A 14,639-nucleotide genomic window follows, 5' to 3' on the forward strand; every position below is an offset into this window, starting at 1 on the left:
TTTCTACTTCTTTTATATTTCTGTTAACTTTCGCTTCCATTCTCCGTTATTATCTCATAGCAAATAATTTTACATTCGGTGTGTCGCAGCGAAACATTTACCCGACTATTACAATTTTACAATATTCGTGTAATATTAGTGTTGATTACGTGAGAAATTTTTAATAATTCCGTAAACGGGAAGTATTCGTTAAACTGCCTGTAACAAACGTGATTCCTTGATTCTACGAAATGATATTCAATTTTATCCGACTTTACTCGAGTCACGTTATTCAAATAAATTGTTCATTATATTTTCACTCATGATTGGTAAATCATTTCTTTAATCATATCAGATTATTCCACACGGTACGACGATCGAGAAATTACTCGTGTACAGGTACCGCACATTCGCATAAAGGCAATAAAAAGACTGCGTCGAAAAAAATTTCCTTTTTCTCTCCAGATCGCAAATAATCGCAGGGATATTCATTAGGGTATAAAAAAAAAAAAAAAAAAAAAAAGAAAAAAGCGAAATTTAGGGGTGGGAGAATTTATATATTTACTTGTAAGAAATTTGGCGAGCGTATGAGTCGATTTTGAAAAATTCTTAAACAAAGACCACCCCGATATCAAATATTACATGATATGTAGAGGGAATTCTTTTTATTAACTATTTCCATTTATTTATTATACGTGGGAGGGAGGCGGGGGGGGGGGCGACCCTAGAAATCCCGGATAAGTCGGGGCGGGTCTGAGTGCAAGCGCCTATAATACCTAAGAGGCCGAGAGGCCGAGGATACGCCGGAAAGCTTTGAATAACGTTTGAATAAAAAGTGAAAAACTTTTTCAGTTACCTGCAGGTATATACCTACATTCACCCTCCGCGTCCGACCGACCGTTCTGACTTTTTCCGACTTCTTATATTCTTTTTACGCCCCTTCTTGTCGTCGTCGTCGTCGTGAAAGAATAGAGATGATCTGAACTAAATATTCGCGCGGGTAAGAAGGGGGGGGGATAAAAATAAATATAAAAACTTCGACGTACCGTGTCTTTACGATTATACATATATTTTCAAATTCTTGCTCGATCGGCCGGCCAAGTTTCCTTGCTTTTGCTTTTACTCTGAGAATGATCAAAGATAATCGATTATTTTTTCCCGACTAATCGACAGACTCGATTGTTTTTCGTCACAATAAGTTTTTGTGTTTTACTCCCACGAACTTTGTGCAATTCGGTATGGATTTACGTGTTTTTAAAAGTATCGCTTGTTATCACGATTGTTTTACTTGACGAATACGTACCTATTTCATATAACAAGGGAAAGATGAACGAACATTTTCCCCTGAAATTGACAAATGTTTTGTACGAAAGTTTAAACGATGAAAAAACTTTACCGCTAATAAGACTGCATACTGATATTTACGAAATTATGGTTTCATATGCACTGTTTCAAACAAAAAACTTAATAATGGATTAATCGATCTATTATTACCGATTCAATCGGGTCGTGTTCGATTTTTTTTATTCTCGACTCGATCAATCGATGCATTGATTATATTTAGCTTTCAGCGGCCGTCGCAATTTTGCTCGTGACTTTTAGCTCATAGCGCACCGCATTCGTACCTAGTTTAAATATTATTTTCATACTTCAGCGTTACAAAATCTTTAAAAAATGAATATTGCTCGAGAAAATATCTGTTCCCGTACTTATCGTCGACACATTTCGGTTCGTTCTTTTACACCAACGTCGGTACATTTTATTCATCTATTTTTTTCTTCCTTTCAATTTCCCTCCCCCCGATTTCCCCGGCGAAACGAATTTCCGTAACGCCGTAACGCGTAATACTTACGTGTTATAACCACTCTCCGGAATTTGTAACTCGAGCCACGAACTAAAATAAACTCTGTGTATACGCGTACGTGCATTATGGGTATGCATGGTATACCTGTACATGCACACCGGAACGTTAAAATGCTGCACCGCACGTGCAGCGAGCGGTGCAGTTAAATGCTTATATTCCCATACGATTCCCCGGGCTAAATTATACCTACACGTATCTCGATGTACGTATACACACGTATTATACCCACGTATTTAGTTCGGTGTTTCGAAATAGGTATGAATATCCAACCTGCAGAATTTTCTCGTTAAATTATACGGTTTTCAATTTAAACTTTGCCTTTTGCCGCGGGTGATGCACCGATTTAATTCAATGTTTATAATAGCTGTAGAATTTCAACAGTAACGTTATAACGTTGTCACGCCCTGCAGTTTTCTTTGCAGATTTTTCGTACCTGCGTGTCTCTCTCTCTCTTTTTTTTTAAACGAACTTAAGCTATCTGTCTATCCATGTATCTATTTTTTTCCATTTGACGAAATTTACCTTTTGCTCGTACGTAATTTCTTTTTCATCAACGTCACTCGACGTGGCCGGTCTTAAGTCGTCTGTACGCTCAGCCCAGGGGCTGAAGATAATTAATCATTCAGCGGCTAATCAAGGATATTTTTTTTCCCCCTCGCCACGTTCCTCCTTTGCCCGATCCACACGAGATGTTAATTTTTAATCAAGTGTGACCGAACTTGCGTCTAGTATATCAACCGCCGCAGCCATTCTCGGATCTTGAACATGTAATATCATACTTTATTATTTTTATACCTTATTATAATCGTCCTTGCTCGACTTTAGTGGAATAATTCGTCTATGAAATATGTATGCGACGGAAAAATTCGGTAAATATTCCTTTCACATTCTGTACGGACGAATTTCGTAAAGCTTTTGGAGTTTTTCGTCAAAGAATGTTTCAGAGAACTTTGTTGTAAGAATGTTGCGAAAAAGAAAATAAAGACTGCGACCATATTGATTTTATCGAGTATATTACAGGTAGAATAAACAACATTTTTTTTGAAATGATCCCAATCTTTTTCAAGATTTTACGGAAAATTTGTTTTTGGAAAGTTAGCTGCTAAAAATTCTGTACAGTTTTATTGGTTTTTTTCGGTCAGTCATGCTCCAAATGATAAAAAAAAAAAAAAAAACAATCTCGCACATTCTCTGAAAGAAGTTGGACTGCATCGAATTTGTAGAATCTCAGAAAATTATAAACCGCCTCTTTGAATTACGTGTAAATATTAATTTAGATCGAAAGTTCTTTTCTGCCAGGGTGCAGAGAATATTCTGGTGAGCTATATTTACAAGTTGATAAGGGATAACAGATTGACGAGAGAAAGAATTATAATGATGCACAGAAAAAAGAAATTGTCTTCATCCGTTTTGACGAGGTATTATAACAAAGCTTCTTTTCGGTTTTTTGGTTATGCGAAGAGGCGACAAAGACGTTCGATAATACGACTGCGGTTGTACAGATATAAAAAGGGAGAAAGTGAGAGAGAGAGAAAGTAAGGGAAAAGTCTGGTTAATAAGAAGTGAAAAAGTTTTTCACTCAAATCGCGTAAGAGATCGCGAAAGCTAGAGAGAGAGAGAGAGAGAGAAAGGGAAAGATAAACTTGAACAAAGTCCCAGCGGGTAGAACCGAGAGAAACGAGCTGTGCGAAAGAAGAAACACACACACATAAAACGAAAGAAAAGTAAAACACGCGTAAATAAACGGAAGAAAAAAAAAAGAAATGAGTGTGATAATAAAGAAAAATATGGTGGAAAAAATAAGCGAAGATACAAAAATGAAAAATAAAAAAAGAATTAAGCTTTTGGTAAAAGTAAAATAAAAGTAAATACAAAACGACCTACGGGTATAAAGACACGGAGAAACATCGCTCGGAAATTCTTCTTCATCTTTTTCTTCTTCTTCTTCATCCGACTTCGTGTAATATCGAAGCTGCACGCAGCTTAATGCTAAACCCCGCGGAAATACGGCTCTCTATAAACCGGCCAGCTCGTAAACATAAAAATTACACTAATTAAGAATTTTTATCCTTCCGGTAGAAAATTAAAAGATGAATATATAATTTAGACTGCCCGTTCGAAAAAATGCTTATGCTCCGAGTTGAAAAATCTTAATTTAATCTTAAAAAAAAAAAAGAAGATCCCGAAAGTTTCAATGCTCTATCTCACTGTTGCGAGGTGCGGCTGATTTTTTTCTTTTTATTCTTTATTTTTGTTATAAAATAAGATTTCATTTGTTTCCAGACCTCGATGTATTCTAAATTTATAACGATTAAAAAGATTAAAATAAAACAAACGGTAGACAAGTAAAACTGCGATTGAAAATACTTTTTGCTCAAAGATTTTCAATTTTTCATGATGAAATATTCAACATGGCGTTCAAAAAAAAAAAAAAAAGAAACAGTATAGAAATTAGTCTGTGAAAAATTTTAAGAACGCCTAGAATAAAAAATCAAGAAATCAAAATGGTAATAAGTATTTTCAAACCCAGATTTATCTGTCTACCGTTTGATGTTTTTGAATCGTTGCGAAATTCAAAAAATTCGAGGTCTGAAAACAAATAAAATCGTATTTTATAAGAAGATGAGAAAAAAAAAACATTAAACAAAAAATGAACGGCCTTCCTTAACAGTTAGATACAGCATTGAAACTTTGAGGATCTTCTTTCTTCAAGGTAAACTTAGAATTTTTCAACTTGGAGCATAAACATTATTTTGAACGGCCAGTATATTATATATACAGAATGTGAATATTGTATACGCGCATATTCCTATACGCAATATATCGACGAAGACTCGAGGAACGTCGAAAAACGCAGAAATAGATATAGAGAGAGAGAGAGAGAGAGAGAGAAAGAGAGAGAGAGAGAGAGAAAGAAAGATCGAGATTATAAGGGCAGGGGTGGTAATAAATAGACCGCTGATACCCGCGCGAAGAGGGGGCTGATTTATACTCGTTGGTGGATGCGATCAACTCCGGAACCCCTGCAAAGTCTCTTCCAGTTTTTATTTTCAGTAAAAAGAACATAAAAAAAAAAGAAAAATATACACATATAACAATATAACGTATAGATTGAGGAACGGAGCTTGCAAGTCCCGAAATAAATTATTATATATGCCGAACTTGTGAACCAAACTGTAAAATACAGACGTATCATTTCACAAATCGCTTTAATCGAATTGTTTATAAACTCTACACAGTACGAGTCCTCTAATTTTATATTCCGGACGATGACTCATTTTATTCGTGAAGGCTAATTGTAAGACTTTCCTCCTCAGCTTTATACCAGTTATAACAATCGTACGATAAATAAATCTCAATCCGTATGTAGAACTGTATATTATACCTGCGACTATCTCGTGATAAAATTTATGAAAAATTATCGATTTTTGTCCATCTGTTACGTGCGCATGTGTAATGCATTAGTATACGCGAATATTCGTGTATGTTTTCATTTACAATTTGCGAATCGTTACGTTGAAACTCTACGCAAATTGTAATTAAAAATATTTCGTTAAAAAGGAATGTTGTAGCAGGAAAAAAATTGTATGCGCACTGGATGTGTGTAAATAATAAGGCGCGTCAGGAATGCAACCGCAGTAACGAGGTGCATCTATGCATGTAAAGCCAGTTCCACACGTTTCAATTTCAGCTTCGTTTTTATTTTCTTTTTTTATAATTTATTTTCCACGGTTTTTTTCAGTCTTGTTTACTTGTTCTTCCTCATTTTTTTTATCAATGACTCTTTACTTCCGCGTTTTTGTACCATAACGAACCGTTTCCTCCACCACTTTTTTCTCTCTCTCTCTTTCCTGATTCTGACGCTGCTCCGATGCAACGTGTTTTATACTCGCCGAGTGCCTTTGCCAGGCTTATCAAAAGAGAAACATCGCGTCGGTAAATTTTAGCCCTTACTTTTTAACCAAAATTTTATCAACCTTGTTCATATTTTTACTCCGTATAAGTGTTATTTAGTTATGTCGCTAAAACGTGCTACAAGAATTTTTGTTTTCGCTTTTATTTCACTTTATTCAAGATATTTAAAATCGCACTATTATTTTCTCTATCCTTTCACTTCGTTTTATTTGTTTTCTTTCATCTTTTACCCCAAACAGCTGTGCTAGACAAAATTTTTCAAACCTTTACCTAAGATAACATGTAACGGGAAAATTTCGATTTACGTAATAATATGTATAATAACAATAATAATAAGTTTGAAAGAATCCACAACAAGGAACGAAAATTAATTATCGTTACGTTATTTCCTCAGTTCGATAATTCTCATTCTCTTCTTAAGTGTTCCAATTAATTCTTAACGATTTACGAAAATTAATTCCAACACCTAATAATGTTACACTTGCACACAGATTGTATTTTACAAATCGATGCAGTATCTCATTCTTACGAGAAAGAAAGAAAGAAAGAGAAAGAAAGAAGCTAGTCACACGCAATCGATGAAACGTAAAATTTGTATCGTTTTTACAAAATGTCGCGATTACAATTTCCATGCAACGAACACGAGCTAAATTCGTGTAAAAAAGGAGTCACAAATTTCATCGAGCATTCTCGGACGGTGTTCGATTCAATTTTTTCCTTCTTTTTTTTTTTTTTTGTTTATATCAAGAGAACGTTGAATCCGAACACATGTTATACCTTATATCTATGAGACACAAGGCGGAGCTCCGAGCAGTCCGACAGAACTGAAGGGGCTTTTTACCCCCTTGATTCGGCACCGTTTTCTCCTTCTCTCTCTTCCTCTCTCTTCCTCCCTCTCCGTCTTCTCCGGAGAGGCGAACCTTCGCCCAGTTTCTTTGAGCGGCGACGACGGGAACAGGATTAAAAACGAAAAGGGTCCAGACTGCCTCCCGTCACCTGTCTCGCTAACTTTCAACGCCTGGCGATGAATCGAACCTCCTCACCCTTATCCTCCGATTCTCATCCTTCCTCCACTCCCTCTTGGCGAGAAGTCCGTATACTATGGAGTCTGTTTGAATTTCTAACGGCGACACTTAACGATACCTCGGAATTTCCATTCTCCTGATTTATTCATCCGTATTCAATCGGCCCAATCGGTTACTCCTAATTGTTATCTCGAAACCTATCGCCCCTCTGCATATTGATTACACACTGGCCAACAGTGCTTTCGTTGCCCTTGATATTTGAGTGCTACTTAGTGAGATTTGATGTCAACGATCCTCGGAGTAAAAACGTAGTTTTTCGAAATTTGATCTATTGTCTTTTTTTTCATGATTTTATCAACATTTTCATATATCGTTCAAAAAAGCAAACATTCAGATGAAAAATTCGCAGATTTCTCTTGGTATGTGTTTTATTTTTTTTAATTGTTTTCCCAAGTTTCATGCAAGCGGAAATACCGATTATTTATGTGTTTCGAACGGAAAATAATCGTAAACTGTTTGAGATGCCAGTCGATAAATTGTTATTTTTTCGTTATTCGATTTTATAACAGAAGAATAATAATCATGTAAATTAATACTCAAAAGACGATTCCGATCACTATCGAAGTCAGTGCAAAAAAAAAAACAAAAGAACAACAAATTCAAATTGAATTGAAAAGAGAAGATTAAAACTTATCGAGAAACTGAAATTTCTCGTTTATTATTCTTCGCGCAAACTATATACGTCGTACAAACGATCGAAGGCAAAAAAAAAAAAAAATGTCAAATTACTTTTCTGTTCAAAATCTTGACGCGATATATATATGTATATATATATGATTCTTTGTGCCGCTTCCTTTAATTTTCTCTCTTCATTACGAGTTATTCGTACTTTAGTTGCACAAGAATTAAATTTTCGCAACAGTTGCAAGAAAATCTAGCAACAGTGATCGTAATGAGAAAGAATACTAACAGCTATAAAACTAATTTTCATTTTTTACCTAGAGCTACATTTTTCGATTGTGGTAAAAAATGAAAATAGTCAAGGACTGACCGGTAACTGGAAGAAAAAATTTCTCTCAGTGTAGTTACATATCCGTATCTAGGTATGCGTATTTTACGGTACATCTATAACTGTATACGAGTATTCGAGGATTGAAGGGAGTAAAAAAGGTTGATAGGAATGCCGAAAAAATGTGGATTCGATTAGGCACTCGAGCCACCCCCTCCACTCCCCTTCACCCACGGCGGCGTTCAACCTTATATAGTAAATCGAACCCTGCAAGCACCGCCTTCGAGCTCGTAACGCGTAGTCCTGGGTCAGAGAATTACGAGAAAGAATTTCAATCACATTTCGAATCACGCCTCGAGTTCGCTCCTGTGGATCCTGATGGGTGGGTGGTGGGGGTTCGACGAAACGCGGCTGCAGAGGTCACGTGGGATTGACGGAGCCGCGTTTTTACATCCCCGAGGTGAGGAGAAACGAGAGAAAAAAAAGGATTTGTTGCTTTTTTTTTTATCTTTTTTTTGTCATCTTCTTTCTCATCTCAACGAGGTTTTTGTTGGCCAAATATCTAAACTTTTTATTCATTTTGTTACGAGGTGATCGCGTGTCGAGTATGTGTACATATGTACGCTTGTCGAATTGTCTTAGGTATATACGCGAGGCTACGAAGAACTTTTCAACAACGTAAGATTGCAAAACATTGGAATTGCAAACGTATCGATGCTCCATTGTTTTTTTTTTTTTTTTTGGAACAGTTTGAAAATTGCTGAAATTATAGTAAAATCGTTTGATTTCACTCCACGATTATCGAATTTGGTTAAAAATACTATTTTTCATTTCGAAGATGAAAATTTGATAGCTAAATAAATTGTAAATTTTTTCTCCAACTGCAATCGCTTTAACGTGTACTTGTCATATTCTTATCCTTCGATCTCTCCGCATATATTGTTATTCTCATCGTTCTTCTCGTCATTCTTTCAGGGACGAAGAGGTGGAGGAGGATAAGGCGGAGGAGAGGCTGGAGCGCAGGGAGCGATGGTGCGCGAGAGTTTTAGAAGGCGGACCGGATCCTCGGGGGTTTCCTTCAGGCCCCTGATACTCCTGGCCTTCGTTTTTTCGGCTCTATCAATTTTCGCCGGCGTCGCCGAGGCTCAGTGCGGCGCCTCGGGCTCGAGTTCCTCCCAGCAGGACAAGCTTGCCCTCTACAAAGTCACCGTTAGAACTCACTGGTCCAGGGCTCGTTTTCCTCGGCATTATCCTGAGTGGCAACCGCCGGCTCAGTTCGGCAAGCTGATCGGTAAGTTTGCAGAAGTAACAAGAACCCTCAGGAATAGTCAGGGAATTTCGCCTGTCGTGAAAAGTCGGAGAAATGAAAAACGTACTTTTTTTTTTTTATAAATTCTTTTCAACCTTAGCCTAAGCTCCCTTTCCGAAATCGTTGCGTTGCGATTTTCAGCTTTTAGTTGCAAAAGACGACCAACTTCATCAGAATTTTTAATTTTTCGCTGGAATAAAATCAGGGAATTTTATTCGAGGAAAATTGTCACTACCTTTTTTTTTTTTTTTTCTTTACACTCCGCAAACAATCGTGCCGTATATTGCGAAATTGTTTTTCTTCTTTGTCGTCGTGTACCGCGTGTGAAAAACACTTTCGAAAGAAAGGGATGTTTTTTTTTATTGCCAATAAATTTCGTCTTGTCGATCGGTCGGAATCGCTAAAGCTGCAAAATACGAATCACCAATATTATGGTTTCGATTCGGAGGAGCGGATGTGTCGTCTGCCAAGAATCGAAAACCTACGTCTAGATTTTTATGGCACAGTGAATTTGCAGAGTCAACATTCAGACAAGCTCAGAATGGTGTGCAGAAAATGATGTGTAACCTGGAGCATTGTAAAATACCTAACACATCGACGTTGTGTATGTGAATCGTAAATTTCCCTATGGGAAAGAATTTTTCCACCGTAAATTACGTGCAACGTGTACCTAAGATCCGTGCGAATCAGGCTTTTCTTTTTTCCACATTTCGTTCAACCCGTTATTTTTTTCCGGTTTTTTTCTCGTTTCGCAACAAAAATATACGCGTAATTACTTATTTATCTATTTTCGCTTCTCTTGAAATTGATCAACGAGCCGTGAGAAAAATTTTAAGCTAATGAAAATGGGGCTGAAAAACGTTTGACTCAGCGATGCTTTAAAGCCTGAGTTATATACATATTGGAAACGTACATAGGTACATACACGTATAATAATGTTGGAATGCACAATGGGAGAACGGTTGCAGGTCATGTGTTGCAGGCGGAAGCAGAAAGGCGAAACTAACGTGGCGTAAAGGAGTTTCCATTAAGCTTCGCTATATCTACCCGAACAGAAATTCTGATTCTGTAATTCTTCGGGAGAATCTGGCGAATCCCTGCAATGAGCGATTTCGCGCCACACGTTCGCAAATTCACTGCAGAGTTAGAAAAATCTGTCAGGTGTAAACCGGAAGCTCCGGATTTTTCGGGATTAAAGACGGCTGCGAAGTTTTACTTTTCATTTTGCATCTTTTTTCACCGTAATTTAAACGAAGTCCAGAATTTCGGTCGACGTATAATTAATTACGTATGAAACGTTAACGACGCCTTCATTGCGAGTTTTATAACCGTTCAAATCTCATATTGTTTATACGTTGGTACGAAGAAAAAAGACCCCGAAGTCCGAGCGCAAAGTTTGAAATTATCGCCGTAAACACGACAATGTTAAACGCACGTTACATCCTGCACACATAATGCGAAAATTGTTGTAATTTTAGGGCATTTATCATTGGACCGTTTCGGTTGAAGTTTGACCGTAAAACGCGAACTGCACCGACGATTTGTTTTGTCGGATTTATTACGCAACTCTTGGCTCGTGGTAATAATTAAATTAGATCGTATAACGGGCCGGTGCATTGTCCGCCTCTGTGCATAATATATGTAAGTACCCGCGGTGGTAAATTTACAACGGCTGCGTTTAAACACCCTCCGTAAATGGCATATTGCGGCTCCAGATACATGCAATTGTGATAATTTTATTGTTACCGCGGATTATTTTATTGCTCTCGATGCTTCCGCATCATGAGTTTAAGTACATTTGTTTGTGTTATACGTTGTGAATCTAAGGTAACTGAATACCGATTATTATAAAAGAAAAGTATATTGTAATACATTTCCAGAGAGATTTTTTATTCGAATCAACGTTTCAATCTTCTTTCGTATTTGTCATTGCGATAAAATTGCGAGTTATACCTACAGACGAAAACAATATTCGTTGTATAATATCGTAATTTTGATATTTGAATATGTATATATTCTGCAACTTTAAATTCCGTTTCTCTACCAACAGTCAAAAAGTCAAAACTGTACGTACGATAAATTCGTGAGGGGAAGCGGTAGGTAAAAAATTATCTTGACAAAAATACAGTATCTTTGACAAATGAATCGCGCTTGATTTGACGGTGGTAATTTTTCGTCAAAAAAAACAAAAAAAAAAAAAAACCGGAGGTTAGCCGGAGGCTGCTTCCCCTTGATTTCTTTTCGACGCGTTGAGAATAACTTATAAATAAGAATCATACTTGCAGGATTAGTCTGTTTTGACGTCGACTAGAATCAGTCAGAGGTAATGTAATACAGGCGACAAAGTGGAAAAGGAAGAAAAAATATTGTCGGAAAAAAGTGAAACGAAGGGGCGAAACCGGGACTTCCCGTGTACTTCTTAATTACTTCTCCGAGAACTCGGCTTCACGTACACGAAATCGTCACAAACACAGGGAAATTTACCGCGTTACGCGTTGCTTCGTTATTTTTTACTTACGGTAAGAGGATGGCGCGGCTGCTGGTTCAGATTATTTTTGGACCTCGTTCCGACTCTCCCGACTATCCGAGGGTTGCGTCTTCGCTCTCGCGATTAGATCCGCCCTCGTTGCAGAGCTCGGTGTAAAAGCTCAGAAGCTCTTCCTTCTTCGCTCGGAAGTGTTCGGCTTCACCGCTCATTTTTAGTCCCACGTACCGTTTGTCGTTCGTCTCCGATCAGTCGACCCGATCATCCTCAGTTTTCATACCACGCTTGAACCGCTCCTTCGACTCTTTTCCGAACCTCCTAGTCCAGGCAGACTGTGCAGCTATTTCTACTCTGTTATCTTTACCGAATTTACCTCGGGCTAATGCCACCTACGGAAATAAACCCCGTCTTACGACGTAATAATTTGGAACAAATATAGACGGTGGACTCGAATGTCTGACGCGCGGTGATTAGATTGGGAATTACATGATACGTCGGGATTCGTTCGATGTTTGAGTAACCGTATCAATTTAAAGGCTGAGACGAAAGTAGACCCAGTAATATAATCGCGCAATGTCAGACCCTAATTTTATCAACTCGCAATGAGGTTCGAGTTTATTAGATAACGTATAAACGATTAATTTTAGGAAAAATATCTGTAATTTAGTGAATCATATAATGAAGCAAAACGTAATATGTAAATATCAGGCATTCCACTTGATCGTTTTTATTTTCAAGTATCGTGTAGAGTGTACGGAAAAACGTCTTTCACCGGGTTTTAGTTTTCTTGGACCATGCGTTTGATTTTTACTGCTATCAAAAACACGAAAACCCAATTTTTGAATAAACAGCCATAATCGATTGGTTTCAAATTTTTCTGATGTATTCTTTATTAAAGAAGGAAAGTTTTCAGAAAGTGAGAAAAAACGTATAAAATGTAAAATTGTATTCTTGAAATTTATATTTAATTCGATTTTTCTCACTTTTTGATGACTCGTTTCACCTGTAGCTTCTAAACCAAAAGCTTGCCTACTTCCATCTTGGTTTCAAAATTATCGTTTTTTAACAAAGAATTTACGAGAAAAATTTATAGCCAATAACTTAGGGCTGTTCATTCGATAATGAGGTTTTTCTCTTTTTGTGAGCAGTAAAAATCAAACTCCTAGTTTAAAAAACGTTGAATGTTTTTTTTTGTACATTCTACACCGTACTTGAAAATAAATAAATTCGCCGAGGATCAGACTTAGGTCAGTCTGGGGTGGAATGCCTCGTACATAATATTGTAAAAAATGAATTTTCTTCCAAACTCTTTATATCAAGTTCCAAAACGGTGATTTTTCTCCCAATGAATTTCGCGGACATTGATGTTACCAATTTCAACCTCGTTCGCTCGAAGCCTTCTCCAGCTGTAAAACGTTTTCCGCATCGCAAATTTAATTTGTAAAACTTCACGCGCTCGCCCAGCTCCGCTTTCAGGTCGCAATCAGTGTAGTGACTTTTTTTCCAACGAAGGGCTGCTTCCGGCGCATCCCAACTCTCGGCCCTTACAGATAATTTTCCCCACTGTCATTCGCTCGGCAAGTTAGCGTGAGGCGCGTCTGCCTTGCAGGCTTCTTCCTTCTAATTCTCTTTCTTTCTTCTTCTTCTTCCTTGTTTTCGCAAAATAACAATTCGGCCACTCGAGGCAAAAAAGTAGGATGAGAGAAGTGCTCATCTAATCTTACGACTAGCTCGTGATCGGCGACGACGATGTCGTTTTTTTCCCCCCTCTCTTAATTCCCTTTTTTCTCGTCTTTTCTTTCCAACTTTCTTATTCCTTCTTGTATTTTTTTTCTCCGTCTCTCACCCCGTCTATGTTTTTGATATCCATGCTTATTTCAAATTTTTTCCTCGACGCACGCGTTTGCGTATCTTCTTTTTCATCGCTTCTAACGTTGACACTCGCGAATTGTAATATTACCGAATTACGATGATTGATAAACAACCGTCTTGCAATTATACGATATCGAGATATTAAGCCAGCGTGAGCATTTAACAAGGCATCACCTGTGAAAATGGACCGGTAACTATTGTTACAACAAGTCAGACTCGAGGCATGAATGGCGAATGAACAATGCGTCATGAATTGTTCGACGAATCAGCACGGAGAGAGTTCCGGTCTGCCAACTTCAGGATATTGTTCCGGTGAATCCCCGCCTCCGATGAAATCCTCGCAGCCTCTCGTGAGGGCTTCGATTCTGTACGAAACAAAGCTGCGGACCAAACTCGACGACCAGAAATACTTGGCGAGGTGAATTCATAAAAAAAAAGTGACTCATATTCGTCAAAGTGATCGTGGTCAGTCGAGTTCGAGGCGACTGTCAACTCGGCGAACGCAGCTCAATCCTTCATTCCCGCAAACTTGATAAGCTTCGGTGTCTGATTGTGAGCTTTGAACTTTTTCATTTTTTCGATCACCCGACAAAATAAGAAAGTGGAATCCTCGTTCATCCGTTCGTCAACGATCAATGATTCCTGAATGAAGAAAATGGAGTCGCTTTTCTGCCGCTGAATATCAATTATGTCACTTTATGCTCTCTTGCTTATTACAAACTTGACGATCAGTTCGTTTTGCAGCAAATATTGCCATTCTTTTCAGCGACAATCGCTTGTACTGTATTGTTTTTTTTTTTTTCCTTGTGCGATAATAATTTTACCTCGATTTAACATCGACACGACAATAAAGCAAGGCCACTTATCAACTCTCGCGTCATTGCGATACGAGGGTATCAAATTTCGCACCTGCCGTTTTTCCCTGCATTGGCTATCATGAGTGTTCGATCAAATCCTTTTTGAGGATGTTATAGCTCTCGAAGCTCAAGAGTCAGTTACACGTGTGTTCGTCTGTAGCTTCGCTCTCGACCTACCCCTGCATGTACGTATGTGTATACATATACAATATACAATATATATATATATATACACACACATATCTTTCTCGCTCTCTCTCTTTCCCCCTACTTTATTCTTATGTTCTTATTTTTACTCCCACCCACCGCACTTCGCACTGTGCA

The 14,639-nt window shown here is 37.8% G+C and overlaps 1 protein-coding gene across 1 annotated transcript in view; it reads left to right on the forward strand.

The window, feature by feature from the left end:
- LOC107225239 overlaps positions 1-14,639 on the forward strand; it is a 108,453-nt gene that overhangs the window by 3,245 nt on the left and 90,569 nt on the right. Inside the window, exon 3 of the mRNA XM_015665640.2 lies at positions 8,768-9,083. Within this exon, the coding sequence (XP_015521126.1) occupies positions 8,822-9,083 (262 nt within the window). The 5' untranslated portion in view covers positions 8,768-8,821. The remainder of the gene's footprint in view (positions 1-8,767; positions 9,084-14,639) is intronic.

The sequence above is a fragment of the Neodiprion lecontei genome, chromosome 6 (genome assembly GCF_021901455.1).
Source record: "Neodiprion lecontei isolate iyNeoLeco1 chromosome 6, iyNeoLeco1.1, whole genome shotgun sequence".
Taxonomy (NCBI): domain Eukaryota; kingdom Metazoa; phylum Arthropoda; class Insecta; order Hymenoptera; family Diprionidae; genus Neodiprion; species Neodiprion lecontei.